The sequence below is a fragment of the Callorhinchus milii genome, unplaced genomic scaffold, assembly GCF_018977255.1.
Source record: "Callorhinchus milii isolate IMCB2004 unplaced genomic scaffold, IMCB_Cmil_1.0 Scaffold14, whole genome shotgun sequence".
NCBI lineage: Eukaryota > Metazoa > Chordata > Chondrichthyes > Chimaeriformes > Callorhinchidae > Callorhinchus > Callorhinchus milii.
The window spans coordinates 12,620,427-12,639,334 of record NW_024704755.1 but is presented as its reverse complement, the minus strand read 5'-3'; the positions used below and the strand labels follow the sequence as shown (position 1 = coordinate 12,639,334).

At 40.5% G+C, this 18,908-nt stretch overlaps 1 protein-coding gene across 2 annotated transcripts in view; it reads left to right on the top strand.

The window, feature by feature from the left end:
* LOC103190838 (corticosteroid 11-beta-dehydrogenase isozyme 2-like) overlaps positions 1-14,111 on the top strand; it is a 32,918-nt gene extending 18,807 nt beyond the window's left edge. Inside the window, exons 3-6 of one of the 2 annotated variants that reach the window (XM_042340330.1) lie at positions 2,481-2,666; positions 3,495-3,632; positions 4,635-4,686; positions 13,039-13,081. In XM_042340330.1, coding sequence (XP_042196264.1) covers positions 2,481-2,666; positions 3,495-3,632; positions 4,635-4,686; positions 13,039-13,042 — 380 coding nt within the window. In that variant the 3' untranslated portion in view covers positions 13,043-13,081. Of the gene's footprint in view, positions 1-2,480; positions 2,667-3,494; positions 3,633-4,634; positions 4,687-13,038 lie in introns of both variants that reach the window. The other variant, XM_042340329.1, reaches the window with a different exon arrangement.
* Positions 14,112-18,908: the final 4,797 nt, after the last annotated feature.

Sequence of the window (18,908 nt, the reverse complement as noted above, 5' to 3'; positions counted from 1 at the left end):
GGATGATGTCACCACAGGGGGAGCATATAGAGGGTGAAGAGGAGGGGACCGAGGACAGAGCCCTGAGGGACACCGCACGAGACAGTGCGGGGGCTGGAGGAAAAGCCGTTTGCAGAGACAAAATGAAGACGGTGGGAGAGGTAGGACCTAAACCACTCAAGGACAGGGCCTTGAAGGTTTAGGTGGGAGGACAAGCGGTGGAGGAGGAGAGAGTGGTTGACCGTATCGAATGCGGCCGATAGGTCGAGGAGGACGAGGAGGCAGAGGGAGCCCTGGTCGCAGATGGTCAAGATGTCATCAGTGACCTTGACCAGGGCGGTTTCCGTGCTATGGGCAGCACGGAAACCCGACTGGAGGGGTTCGAAAAATGAGTGGGTGGAGAGGAAAGAGCGCAGTTGGGAGGCGACGACTCTTTCGAGAACCTTGGACAGGAAGGGGAGGTTGGAGATGGGCCGGTAGCTTGATAGCTGCGACGCATCAAAGGAGGGTTTTTTCAATGTGGGAGGGATGGTGGCAGTTTTGAGGGGAATGGGAACAGAGCCAGAGGAGAGGGACAGGCTAATAGTGTCTGTGAGAAGTGGGGCAAGGAGGTGGAGCTGGGAGATAAGGAGTGGAGTGGAGATGGGGTCCAGGGAGCAGGTGGTGGGTTTCAAGGACAAGATGAGTTTGGTGACAGAGGGTGGGGAAACGGGTTCGACAGTGTGTAGGGGAGGATGGGTAGGAGTCGGAGTGTGGGAGGGAAGGGGTGGGTGGAAGTTGGAGGGGCAGTGACCGCGGAGCGGATTCCCTTGATTTTGGATTCAAGGAAATCCAGCATCTCCTCGCACTAAAGGTTGGAGGAGATGACCTGCGCAGGGTGCCGGGCGGGATGGAGGAGTCGGGATGTGGTGGAGAACAGAAGCCTGGGGTTGTTCTTCGCCTCCAGGATTATCCTGGAGTAGAAGGACGACTTGGCCAAGACTAGAGTGGAGCGGTAGGTTTTGAGGAGGTCCAGCCAGATTTGCCGGTGGACCGTTAGGCCAGATTTTAGGCAGGTGCGTTCAGCGGCCCGCACCTGGCTCTTCAGTGAGCGGAGGTGGGTGGTGAACCAGGGGAAGGAGCGAGAGTAAGAGACAGTACGGGAGGTGATGGGGGCAAGAGTGTCGAGTGTGGAGGAGAGGGTGTTGTGGAGGAGGGTGAGAGCAGAAGAGGGGTCAGTGAGGGATGAAGGCCAGAGGGAGAGGAGTTCAGAGGACTCCAAGGCAGCGCTTAGGGATTGTGGGGGTAACTTCTTCCAGGGGCGGTAGAAGATGCTAGTTTTGCTAGTTTTAATGGTATGCTTCTCCCCCACCTCCCAGACTTGTGTTGAATAGTTTGTTAGGAAAATCTGCCTGAAAGTCACCAGTCTGTCTCCTAATTTGGGAAACAGTAAAGAAATAACAGTGATTCTTGTATGTGTTATGGGGCTTAATAATAATAATAATAATCCTTGCATTTGATATAGCGCTTTTCACGTCGGGAGGACGTCCCAAAGCGCTTCACAGAACACACTGTAAAGTTAATTGACTGTATATTTGTGGGCGAACACGGCAGCCAATTGCGCACAGCAATGTCCCACAAACAGTCGTAGATTGAAAATGACCAATTTATTATTGTTTTGGTTTTGGAGGGATTATTATTAGGCTCTGTGTGGAGTAAGGAAACTTGCCCAAGGTTTCGCCCTCTGCCTGGAATTGAACTCAGGTCTCTCACTTGCAAAGCGAGTGCTCTAACCACTGAGCTACAGGACTCCACTGTACAGGCTTGTCACATCACAGTGTCTAAAAATGCTACACAAAGCGAGTTACTTTGAACTCTTGAGTTATTTTGATCTGTACCACAAAATCTTGCTGGAAAGCAATAAATCACCAATGAATCATTTGGTAAATAAGAATATTGGCCAGCACACTAGAAGAGCGATGCAAAGGGAACATTTCGTCAACGTCCACCTAAATCATGAGGACGGTTCTGGGTTTAATGCCTCACCCCAGAGACAGAGAGCTTCGCATTGCTGCACGCCCTAAATGGATTGGAGAGTCATCTTAGGTTATGATCTCAAGTCCTGGCGCAGGAGTTTGATGAGCTTGTTACCCACTGAGCCAAACAGCCACAGAGAGACTTCATAGTGCAGCAGAAATGGAATTTTTTTTTAATTTAAAGAATCGGAATGTAATTCTGTATCTTAATCCCCTCGCTGTTGATTCACATGAGGGTCATATTCCAAATGGAACACAAGCAGAACTGTTTGCCACTTAAATCCAGCTATTGTAGCAGCTCGAAGGGGAATGGGGATAAGACAAGGCTGTGAAATTGAATGGACACCTCGCTCTGAGAGCCGGTGCAGACTCAATCCGCCTGCGCCATAACGTCCATGATCTCTAGGTGTAGAGTTACAAATTTACATGTATCCAATACATATTTACATAGACCCATACATATTATGCTTTATATTTTCATTTTAGGCTTATGGGGTTTGGTCAACAATGCCGGAATCTGCATTAATATTGGTGATGCTGAGCTCTCACTCATGTCCAACTACAGAGGCTGCATGGAGGTCAATTTCTTTGGTGCCATTACCATTACCAAGGCCTTTCTTCCTTTAATACGCAGAGAAAAAGGCAGAATCGTAAACGTCTCCAGTCCAGCAGGTAAGATGGATCATTTTCTCCCCCACCCGACAGATCTCCTGAGAGGAGAGATCTTATTTTACATCACCTGTCACATGTGTTCACTTGTGAATTTTCCATGTATTTATGAGGGTAGATTCTGTTATATTTTTTCCCAGAACAATATGTTCAGATACATCAAGGCAGCAGAACATGAGGGCACAGGTTCAGGGTTGTAAAGGGCAGTAACCAGGAAGTATTTCTTCACCAGGGAGGCCAGGGCACTGGATTCATTTAAGAAACAGATTGCAGCTATAAATATTTTGGGTTTCACCCACAAATTATACATTATACTTTACAGTATATTCTTGCATTTGATATAGAGCCTCATCATGTCTCGAAGACGTGATAAGGTGCTATATCAAATGCAAGGATTATTTCATAAAGGGAGGGTGACATAGTGGGTATTCTGAAAGGATGTTATTGTGAAACCTCTATTGTGATCATATCATTCAGCACAGAGAAAGGAAAATTGGAAGGTGGAGAGTCTCGGTTGGGTGATATCTGATGCTTAAGATGAATTGTCAGTAGCCTGGAAGCAGATAATGTAATAGTTCTCTTGGCTGAAGATCTCAGACCAACTAAGGAGAGAAAACAAGGGGAAGATGCAGAAGAATACAAGGCATAGGATCCCCAATGATCTGCACGTAATGGCACCAGATGGTACAGTATTGGACCATACAGAAAGGGTAGGGGCAAATCCCAGTCTGTGCTGAGTTAACTGATCTTAGTAAGTGCTACAACTGGACTGACAAGTAACATCTGAAGTCATAAAATATATTTTATGCTATAATATGTGATTATTTCCAGGAGAAACTCCGTTCCCCTCTTTTGCTGCATATGGAGCATCTAAAGCCGCCCTGACCCTGTTCACAAACATTTTACGTCAAGAGCTGAACTTCTGGGGAGTGAAGGTTTGCACCATACTCCCAGGATTCTACAAAACAGGTAGGTGCTTGGCCGAAAGACAGAAAAGTATCAGTTGCTCTTTGGTAAGTCTACATTTGTTGGGATCAGCACAGTGAATTTATGCCTACAAATAGTCATTATATTTGACAGCAATTACCTGTAAATAATTTCCAACGTTTGCCAATATAGGAGTTACATCAAAAGCCAAGGATTGTTATTAGTGTTCAAACGTGTGTATACTCAGCAAGATGTTCCAAGAATATGACTGAATATGAGCTAAGTAGGTGACTTGTTCCCACCTGCATTGTAAGAGTAAGAGTTAAGGTAGCCCAGAAACTAATGCTTGCTTTGATGCACATTGAAGCTGTGTTATCCAGGTACTGCCCAACTTTGCAATTAAGTTGTCACTAAAGAGAATAACTTACTGAAATAAGTTTACACAAATCAACGGGTGGACTACCTGAAGTGGTCAATATACAGAGTTCTGCAGCCTATTGGTTAGAACGCTCGCCTCACTAGCGAAAGGTCAATTCCCGGGCAGAGCGAAACCTTAGGTGACCTTCGTTACTGCACACGTCTCTGTTTACCTAGCATTAATTAGGAACAAAATTGTTAGTCAATTGGTGGATTGCTTTCTGCGGTAATAATCCCTTCAAAAAAAAATGTAAAAAAATTTTCACGACCGTTTGTGGGACACTGCTGTGCGCAATTGTCTGCCGTGTTTCCCCCACAAAATATACAATCAATTCACTTTACACTATACTCTGTGAAGCACTTTGAGACGTCTCAACGACTTGATAAAAGCGCTATATCAAATGCAAGGATCATTATTTATGTTTGGGCTCAATAATGGAAGAAATGGTGAATTCGGCGTAGGCCAGGATTACTGAAGAGCCAGCACTTGCCTTGTACAAGAGGGGCCTATTAGAACAGAAGGTGGTTGACCCTATTTCCACTGGAATAATTTTCAACTCAACAGCCACAGCATATTTCCTACTACAAAATAACACTACAGAACTTAACAATTCCTGTAATTTACAGGGCTTATTGGAGCGATAATTCACACTGAAGTGCTGAAGATCGACACACAAGTGTAAGTCTTTTCCGAACAGTTGGCAGCCATGTGTGGCATTAATTTACGGTGTGTGCTAACCCAGCAATCGTTGAGTCCCACAAAACAGGCAATAACCCAGTTCTGACAGTCCATGTCTCCTTTCACATATTACAAGAGCAATTTACAGATGAGATACAGCATTCACTTCAACCCGAGCAAAAACAGTTGTGCGATGTTTTAATCAAAGATTTGGATCCCGTATGATCCTTGAACACGTTTTAATAACAATTACTCTGGGATGTTATAAAACAAATGGTAAATCCTGATGGCTTTATGAGTTTGATATCGGAGTTACATCAAAAACCAAGGATTGTTTAGTTCTGAAAAATAATTAAAATTTAAATTTTCTGATATTTGATGTAAAGAAACTCAGAATTGATTTTTTAAAGAAAAATTCTACAATTTTAGCGCTGTATGTACATCAACAATTTTCATAATGGAGCCATTTACCCATTTACCCACCCTACCTCTGCGATCTCCCCACCCAGTTGTTCCCTTTCCCCAGCAAACACCAGCTCTTCTCTTTCAAGAGCTAACTCTTTGACTGCACTTTAAGTCATCTTTTCCTCACTCTTCCCCTCAAACAAACTCCCTCAGCTCCCTCTCCCAGTTCAGGTGGCCAGCCGCCAGTGTCGAGTGCTTTGAGATGTCCTTCCAACATGAGAAAGGCACCGTGTAAATGTAGAGAAAACACAACAATATTGCCAGACATGCCGCAAATCAGGCATCCAGCCTCAGCAGTCGAAAGGTTGGACCACCCTGAGCTATGAGATAAGTATACCAGGCAAAGCTCCAGTATAAAGTTCAACTCATGAACATGTCTGGATTCACAGCACCTCGACTTGTGATTAACGGGATGGGGCAGGACAGTTTCACTGAAAGATTGCAACACGCCAGTCAGTTTCTGTCTTTTATCCAGCAGCGAGGCATTACTGATGTGTCATTTTACAAGTTACACATTGCGTTGCACACCGGCCAAAACCAACACGTCACGAGTGGAAAAGAGGTGAAAGGTCAGCAGCAATCCACATTATCCCAAATTCCTTTTTTATTATGTGCTAAAAGGATTTACCTGATTGCGTTACAGAATAAATACACCTCACTGGTGACTGCGAGTAGTCACCGTTGGTAGAATTCATGAAAGGCTTGCCAATGTCTTCACCAGTCATTTTCTGGAGGTGTGTGTGTGGGGGTGAGGGGAGGCAGAGGGATGATTTCTTAAAAGGGCCATGTAAATGAGCATTTTTTTGGTCAGCTGAGTGCCTGACACATTGGAAAACCCATAGCCATGTTTAAGAGTATGCAAACCAGACAGCGATCTCCATGTATGCTACCTACATGTGGAAAGTCCCATCTAGAATAGCATAGTCCCCAGTGAGACAAACCCTGCTTTCCTAATTCTAGGGAGTATTAGGCGCAGGCTGGCAAGAGCCAAGGCTTGGGGACTCCAGAGTGTGCAAGTGTGCTTTGCGGTTATGCTAGAGTTTAACCAGCTAAAAGTGCATAACATGTCGTTGAGAGCACTGTCTGGCAAGCTTCCCACTACTTATCCAGCAAGGACCACGCTTTCACTTGCAGGGTTTACAGGAGCTGAGTGAGAAGAAACCCTGTCCCCAGTAAATAAACACAAAGTTGTCCCGCACCCAGGAAAGCGTGATGAACCTGCTCTGATATTGAGAGCAGCATTCCAAGTCTAGGACACTCTTGTTTTTCAGAGTTGAGAGTTGTTGAAAGAGATATATATCAAGGCACTAAATCAAATGCAAGGATTAGTATGAATATTATTATTACTTAATGTAATTCCATCGCATTTTAGGATTAGTTTTCCAAGTCTGTTTTCTGTTAAACCCAATATAACGTTACAATTTTTTTTACAACTTTATTTTGTGTGCTGTGCAGATTATATTGGGAATATTTGGAAGCAATAAGCTAGGTCTCTGAATGATCGGAAATCCCAGCACGATATAATTTGTGTTACGGGAAAATTGGTAGAGATAAAAAAACTGCCTCCAGTTCTAAATTGTATTGACCAGGAGCCAAGCAGAATTTTATGTTGGTTCGAAGTCAGAAAAGTATAATCTCTCTCTTGACCCAGAGTTAAAATCGCTCAACTGATCTCCTAATGTTCCTCCTGATTCAAAGGAGCAGAGTAAGGAGCTTTGTGGCTAATTGTAAGAGCTAGAGATCGGACAGAATGCCAAGCTGTAATGATTCACAGGAAATGACAAACATTACCTTACCTGTGGAAAACATTTTGGGGCCAAACAATGAGTCAACGAAACTGCTTGAAAATCATCTGTGCGTTTTGAAGTTAGTCCCAAGTGAGAAAAATAAACATTCCCCAAAGTTATAAATGAGGCAGCATCTCAAATGCATTGCTCTCTTCATCCATTGACTGCTAAAAGTGGCCTCTCCATTAACAATTACACCGAGCTAGTTCATTGCTTTGTTTTCACCAAAGAGGATTAGAAAAAAAGATGTCAATCAGCAAAAAGATGTTCATTATTTTTGAAAAATGTATAGGAAATCCCCATCTTATGGATTCTTCTCCATAGTGGTGGATGGAGGCAGGGAGGCAGAGGGTGACTGGAAGGGTCCTGAACTCTCTCTCAATACTCTTGCCAACCTTTTAATGAAAACTTTAACCAGATGCCACTTAAACATATTTTTTTAATTAAAAAAACTATGGTCATTTTTAAACATTTTTATTTTTTTTACACTGACGGGCTTGGTTCCATAAGGTGACCATAAAGCTTTTTACAGGGTCATAAGTTACTTTTATTGCAACAGAGCATTTCTTCAGATTGCTGAAGTGCAAAAACAACACACTTCCAGTCATCCAGATTTAGTCCCTGAGCAACAAGCAGCTCGTCTCCACATTTAAAAAAATAACGTCTACTCTCAAAGCACAATTAGAGCAGAAGCATCATCTGCTGTCTCCAGGCTCAAACAAACATTCGAGACGTTGGGTTTGGACAACAGAGGTTTAATGGAGCACAGGCCTTCGACTGGATCAAACCATTGCTAGAGAGAAGCTGGAAGCAGCAGAGAGTCAATATGTGGAGGCTAGGGAGAGTTCAGAGGACACCAGGGCAACTGAGGGGTGATTGGGATGTTGTGTTTTATTGGTTTTGTCCAGGACAAGAGATAAACCCTGTCACCGTACATTATGTGGCGAATTCTGCGCACAATGGAGTTCCTAATTGACTTAATTCCATTTGCCTGTTCGATTGCTGACACAGTCAATACATAGGAATAAAAGATTATTAATAGATGTACAACCATAAGGATACGCATTGATCACCTTGGGACCCAAGAGAGTCCAATACTGGTGCATAAATGTTCCCACCAACTGACTCGGCTATTAAGAGTTTTGTCTAATTCTGTAAGGAGCTCATTCAATTCGGACCAGGATTTGTACATTGGTTTTCTAATACTGATCAAATATTCGTGTTTCCTTCTCATTATTGTTTCCAAATATTACTGTTGGTTTTGGCAAGGTTAGGGTGAACTCGGGATTTTCAGGAGCAATACGTACTGCAAAGGTGTTCCAATTTATTACACTAAATCATCACCCAGTTAACTAGGAGCACAAGACTTTACCAAAAGTGGAGATGGATACCTATTATTCTGTACTATCAGTTCAGACAATTGGCTATTAATCAATACCATGAGTCAGGGCGTGAGTTACTGAATGTCTTCCCAGGGATTGATGTGAGACCACTGCTCTCTGTGACATATTTCCAGGGAGTCCGCATACTCCCTGCTTCTTCAGAGTATGAAGCGTTCTCCTGACATATAAGATATTGGAGTGAGACCAGAGTTCTGCCGTCTGCGTATTTCACAATTTTGGTCTATTTGATTATCCTGCGTCAATTTGCATATCATACACAGGTGTGGATGATTCTGTGATCCAATCTTGATTCCAACATACAATCAAACCACATGCCAATTGGTGTTGTGTAAGATATTTTTACTAACTATGATAATATAACAAGATGTGTGTTCACGATAATCGCACAATGTAAACTTTGCAATGAATCAATCTTAGCCTTTGAGAATTCTTTTACAGCATACTCTAGTAGTTTCAAATCTTGCATCATCTTCAACTATTCACCCTACCCCTTGTGATATGGGTACAATAACTTGTTGAGCCAGTTTCATGTCAAAGTCTATATAGCCTCTTTTTACCTTATTCAGAGTGTGTTTGTTCCACAAGGCCAGTCCAGTGTTGTATATGTTCAAGGCTGTACCCACTCCTGGACATGGGGTTAGGGCAATATCAGAATTGCGTTCACCTGATCAGGGACAGGATGTCTCCCTTGAGCTATGACACGATAACCGAGAAACGAACAGAGTGGGTCAAAACCTGGGCCTCGGACAGGCTAAGTTTCACTTCTGCTTGTACTAATACTGCAAACAAAGATCATAAAAAGTTGTAAGTGTGTTTCTGGAGTCTGCAGACACAAGCAAATCATCGACATGAAATACTAACTTGGGGTTCCAACTGAGACGGGTCAAGGATAAACCAAAAAGGAATGACATAAAGCAGGGCTATTGTGAAAACCCTGTGGTACATAAGTCCATTGTATGGTACATTGCTGGAACACTAGGGCAAAGGTAAACACTAATTTATATTGTTTGTGTGAGCAGACAGGAAAAGTCCAAAATCTATGTATAATGTCAAGGGAGGGGATGTTATATAAAACATTAGTCATATTCTGTACCAGCCTGGCTGTTAACTGGGTGGGTGAGTTATTTCAGGCGGCGGAAATCAAATGTTAAGATCCCAGACAGGATGATTACATGTGGACTGGCAAGGGCACATCTCACCCTGCTGTAGGAGGGAATTAACTACAGACTGGATGTTACATTCCAGCTCTTTGGGAAAATGATGCTGTGGAATTGGTTTCGGATCTGGCCCTTCTATTAAAATAGAGGGCATAGATGACTTGCCACAGTGAGATTTTGCCAACAATTCTTCATACTCGTATATTAGAGCAATCACTTCTTCCCTATTTAAATGATCTGAAGGTAGATTCAACTTGTTGGGAGAAATCAGGACAAGTTACTTTATGTGAGTTTGTGGTGAGTGAATGGATTTTCCGAAGCATCAATTACACATACGGGATGGAGAAGACATTCTCCACTAACATTTGCAACTTATGCTACAATATGTGGTTGCATAAGTCAACAACCAGGCAGGGTGGGACCATTACATTGATGCCAATAATGACAGATTTAGGGAAGTGATATAGTAGGTGGAACCTTATCCTGACATTGTAGGGGCCTAAGTAGATAGGGATAATGATGTATCTCTTTGAAGGGTGAACCTTTCCTGTAAAATCAGATAGATTATTTAATTGTGGTTGGACCACTGTTCCCAGAGGCAACAGAGACCTGGCAGCTGTAGACACAGCTGGTTTAATCCTCTGAAGCAGAACAATGTTAATTCCTACATCACCTCCTCTTTAAATTTCTTTCCAGACTGAGACTTACAGTCAAGTAGGTCCACAATTCAGGGTATCATATTCATTTTATCTTTGTTAAGTATTCATTGGTTGTTTAAATCATACGCACACTGGAGATCCCTCTTCTAACAGAGTATTGATCCCCCTTCTTTCAGAGTATTTAATTTAATAATAATCCTTGGATTTGATATGGCGCCTTATAACATCTTCGAGATGTCTCAAAGCGCTTCACAGAATATACTGTAAAGTGAATTGATTGGATACTTTGTGGGCAAAACTTGGCAGCCAATTGCGCACAACAGTGTCCCACAGAGTCAAAGATTGAGTGAACAATTTATTATTTTTTTAAGGAATTATTACCCCTCGGAAAAGTGAGCTGCCAATTGACTAACAACTGGGTTCCTACTTGCACACACTCGTGTCTTTTTTGTTTGTCAATGTTTCAGTAGTAAATTGAGTAAATAGACAGGCATTGACTTATGATCATGATCATTTAATTTAGTAGATATCCCTTGTGGGCTCACTGCCTCTTTACGTAACTCATTTAAAGCTTGGGAACCGCATGTTGAGATGCACCTGAACTCGCTTCTTACATCTGTTCTAATTTGTTTCGGCCTGCATTCAAAGAGGTCAGCACAAGGTACAACTTATAAGGTACCTACAATCTTTCTTAGATCAGAAAACTTCAATCCCCCCTGCAGACAGACGATGTACTCCAGGAGTCTAATACCCTACAGGTGTTCTTGTGGCACATTTCATTGCTTATAATCATCAACCTGACTAACTTATGGACTGTATTTGTTTCAGTCTCTACTGTTCTGAGTCCCACCTCAGGTGCCAACTGTTGTGTTTCATTAATTTAGACCAGGACAAAGGATGAAACCTGTCACTGTTTCACTAAATCCATTTTAAATCATGATGTTCTGTGAGACTCAGGAACAGGCGAGTCAGAAACAACACAAATTGATTTAAAACTTTTATTGCTTCTATGTGCATATATATATATATAGATATCTTAACCATGCATACACATTAAGTATTTACTTCTTTACAACATTTCAGAAATATACAACATGTATGACCCGTCTCTTCTCTTCTTGACATCTCCCTGGACTGCAGTGAGATGGCAAGTACACAGCTTAGCTGCTTAGCACTGAAGCAAAGATGGCAGAAATGCAGCTTGATTGTATGACACGTCTGGCACTCAGTCACCTCTTCCTCGCTTACTTTATACCCTTGTTGTTGGCTTCCACAATGTCCTTAGCCATACAATCCATTGCCTTATTTGGTTAATCATTTAACACACATAACAAAGCAAAGTACAAGCATTCTATTCTTGATATCTCGTTAGTGTTTTGCCGAGTTATCACAAGAGGGAAAGTGAAATGAAGTCAAATAAGACAGAGAGACTCATGTAAGGTCAGGTAACATGAGGATACAGAGGATTGTTGAGCTCTTCAAGACATCGTCCCAACATGAAAGGAGCTTATATGATTGTAAATTGTGTTGTATTCCAAGGAAAAGGCAGGTAGCTGAGGGAAGAGACTGAAGGCTAAATATGAGGAGTGAAGAGAGAATAGGTAAAACTCTCATGGTGAAAAAGACCAAGGAAAGCTAGGAAAAGAGCAGGCAAATGCAAAGGCCAAAAGATAGGAACAAATGTGGAACACACATCTTTACAACTGAGTCAGAAAGGAACATGAAGGCAATTTATGCAACACCCTGTAACTTAGCCAATGACTTGGAGAGAGCATCAATGTGGCTGATAAGAGATCTGCACATTTCAAGCGTGACGCAACTCCACACACTTATTCACAATCGTGTTAATAATCCATTTCAGAAAACTTGGGGTGGTGGGGTAGGGTAAACAAATCACACTGGTTTAGTTTTCACAGACAGTGTTACTAGTGATAGGCTATGTGGTTTTAACCAGTTAAAATCCACTGCTCTTCTGTTACCAACCTGCACCAAATACATTCCAGATTACACAAAGGGAAATTTCCATGCATATGTGGAACTCTGTTTCTTTTGGATACTTTTAAGCATCGTGTTGGGTTTTCATGTGTTCCAGAATTTTACAGCAAAGGAGGGCAGTTGTGTCACCAAATCTGTACTGGCTCATCCAGTGGACCCCTCTAATCCCATTCCCCCTTCATTATCTTCCTTCAATAATTTATCCCATTCCCTTTCAAATGAGGTGATAGACCAAATTCAACAGCTAAAGTTGTGGTAAACATTCCCCATTCTAACACCCCTCTGTGCAAATCTTTCTTCTAGTTATTCTGACCTCGCCTTATTTGCTTTTGGTTACGATTCTGTGATTCTCAAGTTCTGCCCTTTTGTTTCTGACTCAATTAATAGTTGAACTGAAATTTGTCTTTCTCCAGTTATTGAGTTGAAACCTTTCATAATTTGGGGGAGAAAAATTATCTAATTTATTGTAATAATAACAATCCCTGCATTTGATTTAGCGCCTTATCATATCATTGAGATGTCTCAAAGCGCTTCACAGAATATATTGTAAAGTGGATTGACTGTATTTTGTGGGTGAAACCCGTGGATTGAGTGACAAAATTATTATTATTATTATTTTTTTTAAAAGGAAAGCAATCCGCCAATCAACTAACAACCAGATTCTTACTTATTGCTAGGTAAACGGAGATGTGTGATGTAAGGAAACTTGCCTAAGGTTTAGCCCTGCCCGGGAATCAAACCTGGGTCCTCTCACTCGTGAGGCGAATGCTCTAACCAATATGCAAGAGTACTCTACATGATTGTACAATGCCATACATCAGTTTTCCTATAATGGAAATTCTTGGTAGTTTATAGTCTTCAATTATTCTCATGTCTTGTTTTTCAGCTAAAGTACAGGATCATACACACTGGGAGCAACAAAACTGTAATCTGCTCAAAAATCTCTCTTCGGAGTTGCTCCAGGACTATGGAGAAGAGTATATTCTGGAGATAAAGAACCAATTTCTGAAACGTATACACTTTGCCAAGGAGGATTTTAGTCCTGTGATTGACAGTATCACAGATGCTGTTCTCTCAACTAATCCGAGACCAAGATACTATGCTGGAAAAGATGTCATTATTCAATATATTATTCTCAATTTTTTACCAATAACAATAAGTGATTTACTTTTCAACAGATTCTTTATACAGCATAAAATTTTACCCAAGGCTTTGCACAAGTAGAGAAACCCAATCTACGAACATGGAAAGCATCCCCCCCACCTCCACCCCCAGTCTATAAGTATCCTAATAAACTGTTTTGGTAACTCTCAAAGCAAAAGTGACAAAATAGTAGTTTGTTGTAATTGAGGGCAGTGAGGTATGGTTTTAACATCAGACGATTTGTACAGAGATTACACAAGAGTGCATAAAAAGCAAATTTGAAGGAAATACCCTCACTAGTGGTAGATAACACTGCAGACCTGAAGCTTGATTTCCTGCTTGCATTCTTAATCTAGCTCTAATCTGTTATCTTATTGTGAATTATGTTGCATCGTTCTTAAAATTCCTATAGCATTCCACTGTTTTATGAGTTAACCATGCTACGTCCTCAAGGGTTTTGTTTTGCAGAATATGAGCTCCCAAACAGAAGGTCGGGTTGGTCTGTTCTTGTTTAATTTTGGGCAGGCAAAAATATGAGTTAGCAATGGAACAATTATATTTTTGGACCATCATTTTTTGTTGACTCCTGTCACAAATTCTACTCTCAATTCCTCCCTCGAAGGTGCTGACATGTGTAGGAGATGGTTCCACACGCACTGGACACCCACCCGAATGGCCATTCTTTATGCGTGACCCTTGATACACATCTATTCTCACTGGATGACCTCCCTCTACAAAAGCACTTATATTTTACCTCAGTTATTCTGTTAAGCTGAATGGCGATACATGTGCCATAAACTCAAATGGTGATGCTTATTCCTCTTCAGTGGTGTCCAGTTAATCAACGGATATATATATATACACACATATATATATATATATATATATACACACACATATTGGCGATATCCTCGCTTACCACAGTGGCGCTGTGCAAATTTTTTAATCATTTACTGATTCTCTGCTTTGAATGTCACTGGCACAAAAAAACACTTATGCTGGCTACAGATAACAAGGTAACTTGGATACACTGCATTTAAGGGATATTCAAATACAACACAGAGTTATAATAATAATAATCCTTGCATTTGATATAGCGCTTTTCACGTCGGGAGGACGTCCCAAAGCGCTTCACAGAATATACTGTAAAGTGAATTGACTGTATATTTGTGGGCGAACACGGCAGCCAATTGCGCACAGCAATGTCCCACAAACAGTCGTGGATTGAAAATTACCAATTTATTATTGTTTTTGGTTTTGGAGGGATTATTATTAGGCTCTGTGTGGAGTAAGGAAACTTGCCCAAGGTTTCGCCCTCTGCCTGGAATTGAACTCAGGTCTCTCGCTTGCAAAGCGAGTGCTCTAACCACTGAGCTACAGGACTCCATGTTGCATTTTGTATAGCCCCTTTCACGTCAGGAGGATGTCCCGAAGTCCTGAATATTAACATTGGCTAAGAGCTTCAGTTAGTTGAAGCTATTTTTGTAGTTGTTAGATGAAGGTTAGGTGGACTACAACAGCAGAGCGTTCTACTTTGGCCATGGAAAAAGATAGATCAATGGTTTGCCTGTTTACAAAGATCCCTGCCCTCTAATTGTCAACATCCCCCAAACAAGCGTGTGAACTCCACTTCACTCTTTTAGCTGGAGGAAGTTACAAGCAGGTCAAGTCATTTAACAATAACAATAAGCAAAAAGTTTAAGGGAAGGGGGGGGGGGGGAAACAAATTAACATTTTGTCAGATATTTCTGCTAAAGAGCACAAAATCTCTCTTATCTCTAAGATGAGGCCAAATTGAGTTTATGGAAAATGGTTATAGCTAATTCAGACATATTGCAGTGTTGTGATTGCTCAGTTTCTTGGATACGATCTTATCCACAGCTTTGATATTTTGCAAAAAAAAACTTTTTTAGGATTTCCGTAGGGTCAGTTGCTGTTATTTTTGCATAGAGTCCCAACTGATTATATCTTTATATGAAATAATTTGTTTTCCTTCCAGTCATCTCCTTCAATTTCAACCCACAGCCCCACCCTCCCCCAAAAAAGCAATCATGCTTCTATCTAAATATAGCTTTCATCTTCATTTCCCATTAATGTTCAGCTGCATCTGTATTTCCATTGCCATTTTCTTTAAACTGGAAAACACATTAATTTGAGAACATTGTGATTGTGTCTAAATGTGAGAAAACACTTTTAGGGCATTTCACAGAAAACAACAATGAAAACACAGGGGGAGTCTGCTTTTATGAGTTGCTGGAAAGCATGTGGGTTCAATTGGTGCATTACACGCTGCCTTTACTGTCCAAGGAATAAGGAATAACTAAATGTCTTACATCAGCAGCACTGTTAGACTTTTAGCACTGATGAATTTATCTGAAATGAGAAAATCTGCACCAGAAGTATTGAAGGTTTAAAATATTGCATGAATCCAATTACCAAATGGTATTGATGCAGTAAGAGATCCCTAAATACTATGCAAAAGGTTGTCTTGACTGACTATCTATATATATATATATATATACACACACACAGAACTTGCATTTGATAGTGCTTTTTCACGTTTTCTAGACATCTCAAAGCGCTTCACAGAATGTACTGTAAAGTGGATTGACTGTATACTTTGTGGGCAAAACACAGTGGCTAATTGCATACAGCAGTGTCCCACAAACAATCATGGATTGAAGTGACCAATTTTTTAAAAAATTTCTTGCTGGATTATTATCAGGCATGTGAAGTAAGGAACTTGCCCAAGGTTTTGCCCTGCTAGGAATCGAACCCAGGTCTCTCACTTGCGAGGCGAGTGCTCCAACCACTGAGCTATGGGAAAGTGGATGAGATTAAAAAATTATCTTCAATAATTCAATATAATTTGAAGTAAAATGGAGGTAAACCTTCAATATGAGCTGTTATACTTCCATACAAATACTGGTTATTTCTGAAAGGCTGAGACATTGAGCTCTACGCTGTATTATCCTTTGGTGATCCTCTGCGCTGTCTAGCCCTTTCTATAGGGAATTTTGTGAGTTATTATCAAGAACTATTGTAAGTATTTCTATTCAGAACCAGGCATATCAGCACTTGTGTCCTGGAATGGTAACAGAGAGCTTTCCAGTTGACAAAATCTAACACTTCCACAACTGGGTTGGTTTTGAAGATTCTGAACCCCTTTGTCACTGATGTAAGTGAATTACTGTAGTTTCTTACAAAGACACAACCTGGATTATTAAAACTAGGACCGTCTCTTGCCAGTCAAGAAAGATTAATATCAGATAAATATCTTGATGCAAAAATACTTTGTATTTACCATATTCCTGTAAAAATAACTACTGTTATGTGTCTGCAGGTGTTGACTTGACTTAGTTGGTTAATACTCTTGCCTTTGGGTCAGATCATTGTAGGTTCAAGCTCCATATTGGAACTCGAGCTTTCGATTAGGCTGTTGATCCGGTGCACTACAGGGGGAGCAGTGCATTGCCCTTCAGACGCATCGTTAAGCCAAGGCTGTCTTCCTGTTCAGGTATACTTTAAAAAATCTCACGGCATTATTCGAAGAGAAGGGAGTCGCTTCTGGTGTCACGACCATTTCAATCCTGCAGATTAAACCGATCATTCACCTCCAGACTGTTTGTGGCGGGTAAATGGAAAACAGTCACTGCATGTGACTGAGATTCATTTTACATTATAGGCTCGATAAAAATGTTCTCTTTTCTACCTTCCACAATGACAAAACACTCCTTTTCTACTGAACGTCAGACTCTGACTCTGTCAGACTCCGTAATATCCTTTGTCTGAGATTTCACTGAAATGCTTTGAATGCCGATGAACTAGCAACTTGGTAAAAGTGAAAACTATACCGAGACATTTCAGAAATTGTAAACAGAATAAGATTGGAAGTAAATGTGAATAAATGACGTGCAAGTAAAGGCAAGAATACTCATTGACAAATATTATGGTTTTAAGGTCTTGACCTCATTAACTTTATGGTCCTATCATGTATACTGGTTATACATTTGATCCTGTTTATATATGTATTAAATGGTTATTCATTTGTCAGTTTTGAAATACGGTAATGTTATAATTCTATTCAAAGGTTTTTAACATCTTGTTTTAGCCAGCTCTCTATTGGCGAATATCTTGTGTTCACTCTAATTTTCTATTCCAGTGTAACTGTAAATATGACCAGTTAATGGCACATAAACTTCATAGATATGATGCATCAAAATGTGTTCCTTTAAGAAGCATAGTTTTGTAAGGAGTTATTGAAACAGTACTATTTGAGCAAACTGAATCATTGTTTATTTTAAAATCTAAGCAAGAAACGATCCTGATCATGTAAGTGTGTTTTAGCTTAAGTTGTCAAAACTGCAAATATTTTTGTTGTGAAACTAGTATTGCTTTGTATTCTAGTAGGCTGATTTTCAAAATGAAAATATATTGAGATCATATCCAATGCTGTAAATACAAATGTACGGTTTGATTAAAAATGGATTTGGGATTGGAGCTTCCAGAAATGCCACAGGAATGTAAAAATACTGAATACATTCATTAAAGCCTTAGATATGTTGAGGATGATTATTTGAAAGAGGAAAGGAAATGTTTATAAATATCCAAGATCCCACTATTTTTCTAAAAAGTGTTTTGCTAAAAAGTTATTTGTATCATAACATGCTATCTTAATTCAATCTTTTTTGTAACTGTTTCCTGACTTAAATAAACGTCTGCACATCATTCTATTCACTGTTATCTGCTGTTTCCCATATCTTGTTGCATAAATCTGTACACCACCACACCAGTTTAACTTTAACCGTAGTTAATTGAATAAAAATGTTATTTTTATGTAGTGTATCTACATAAATCTCTTCTCCAAGCTTTCTGCTAAAATTAATTTGACCCAAATTAAGACTTCTTTCCCAATCTCAAATTCTAAAGGGATTTCATAATAGTTTTTCCTTCCACTGAGATACACTCCCAGGGCATGCTTTGTTCTCAGCTACCTAACCCAAGTCATTCCTGTGCATGCCTTAATAATCTGTAATATCCCAATGCTACGTGACCCTGGGGACATTATAACCGATGGCAAACACAACAGGAAAAACTTCTCTTTTTCAATGTGTGTGACGGAATCTTTAACAGATTGAAAGGCAGGTGGAACTTTAGTTAACTTATCCAAAGGACAGCACCTCTGACAAAGCACCCACAATCTTCGAAAGATGGATTTGAGCTTGGAACTTTCAGGGCTGGAAGGGGAATTTGGGGAAATTCACCAATGCTTAAGGGCCATCCTTCTGATGAGATATTAAACCGAGTCGTACATCTGCCAATGTCCCGTTCAAGAGTTTATATCTAACGCAAGTTAAGTTAACTCATACTTTGCCGAAGTCATTAAAATGTATGGTCCAAACTAATACGGCTTGTGAGGTTTACTGTATATAGATACCAAAGAGATTAATTGTACCTTGTCCACTAAAAAGATCAAATACTTTGGGACAAAATTCTGTAGATCTTCATGATATTCTTGACCAAGGTCAGGGTCCAAATATTTAAGTGGTGGAAGACTTCCAAAGTTTCTCTTTGTAAACTCTTCTGTAAAAATAAATAAAAACCCAGACCACC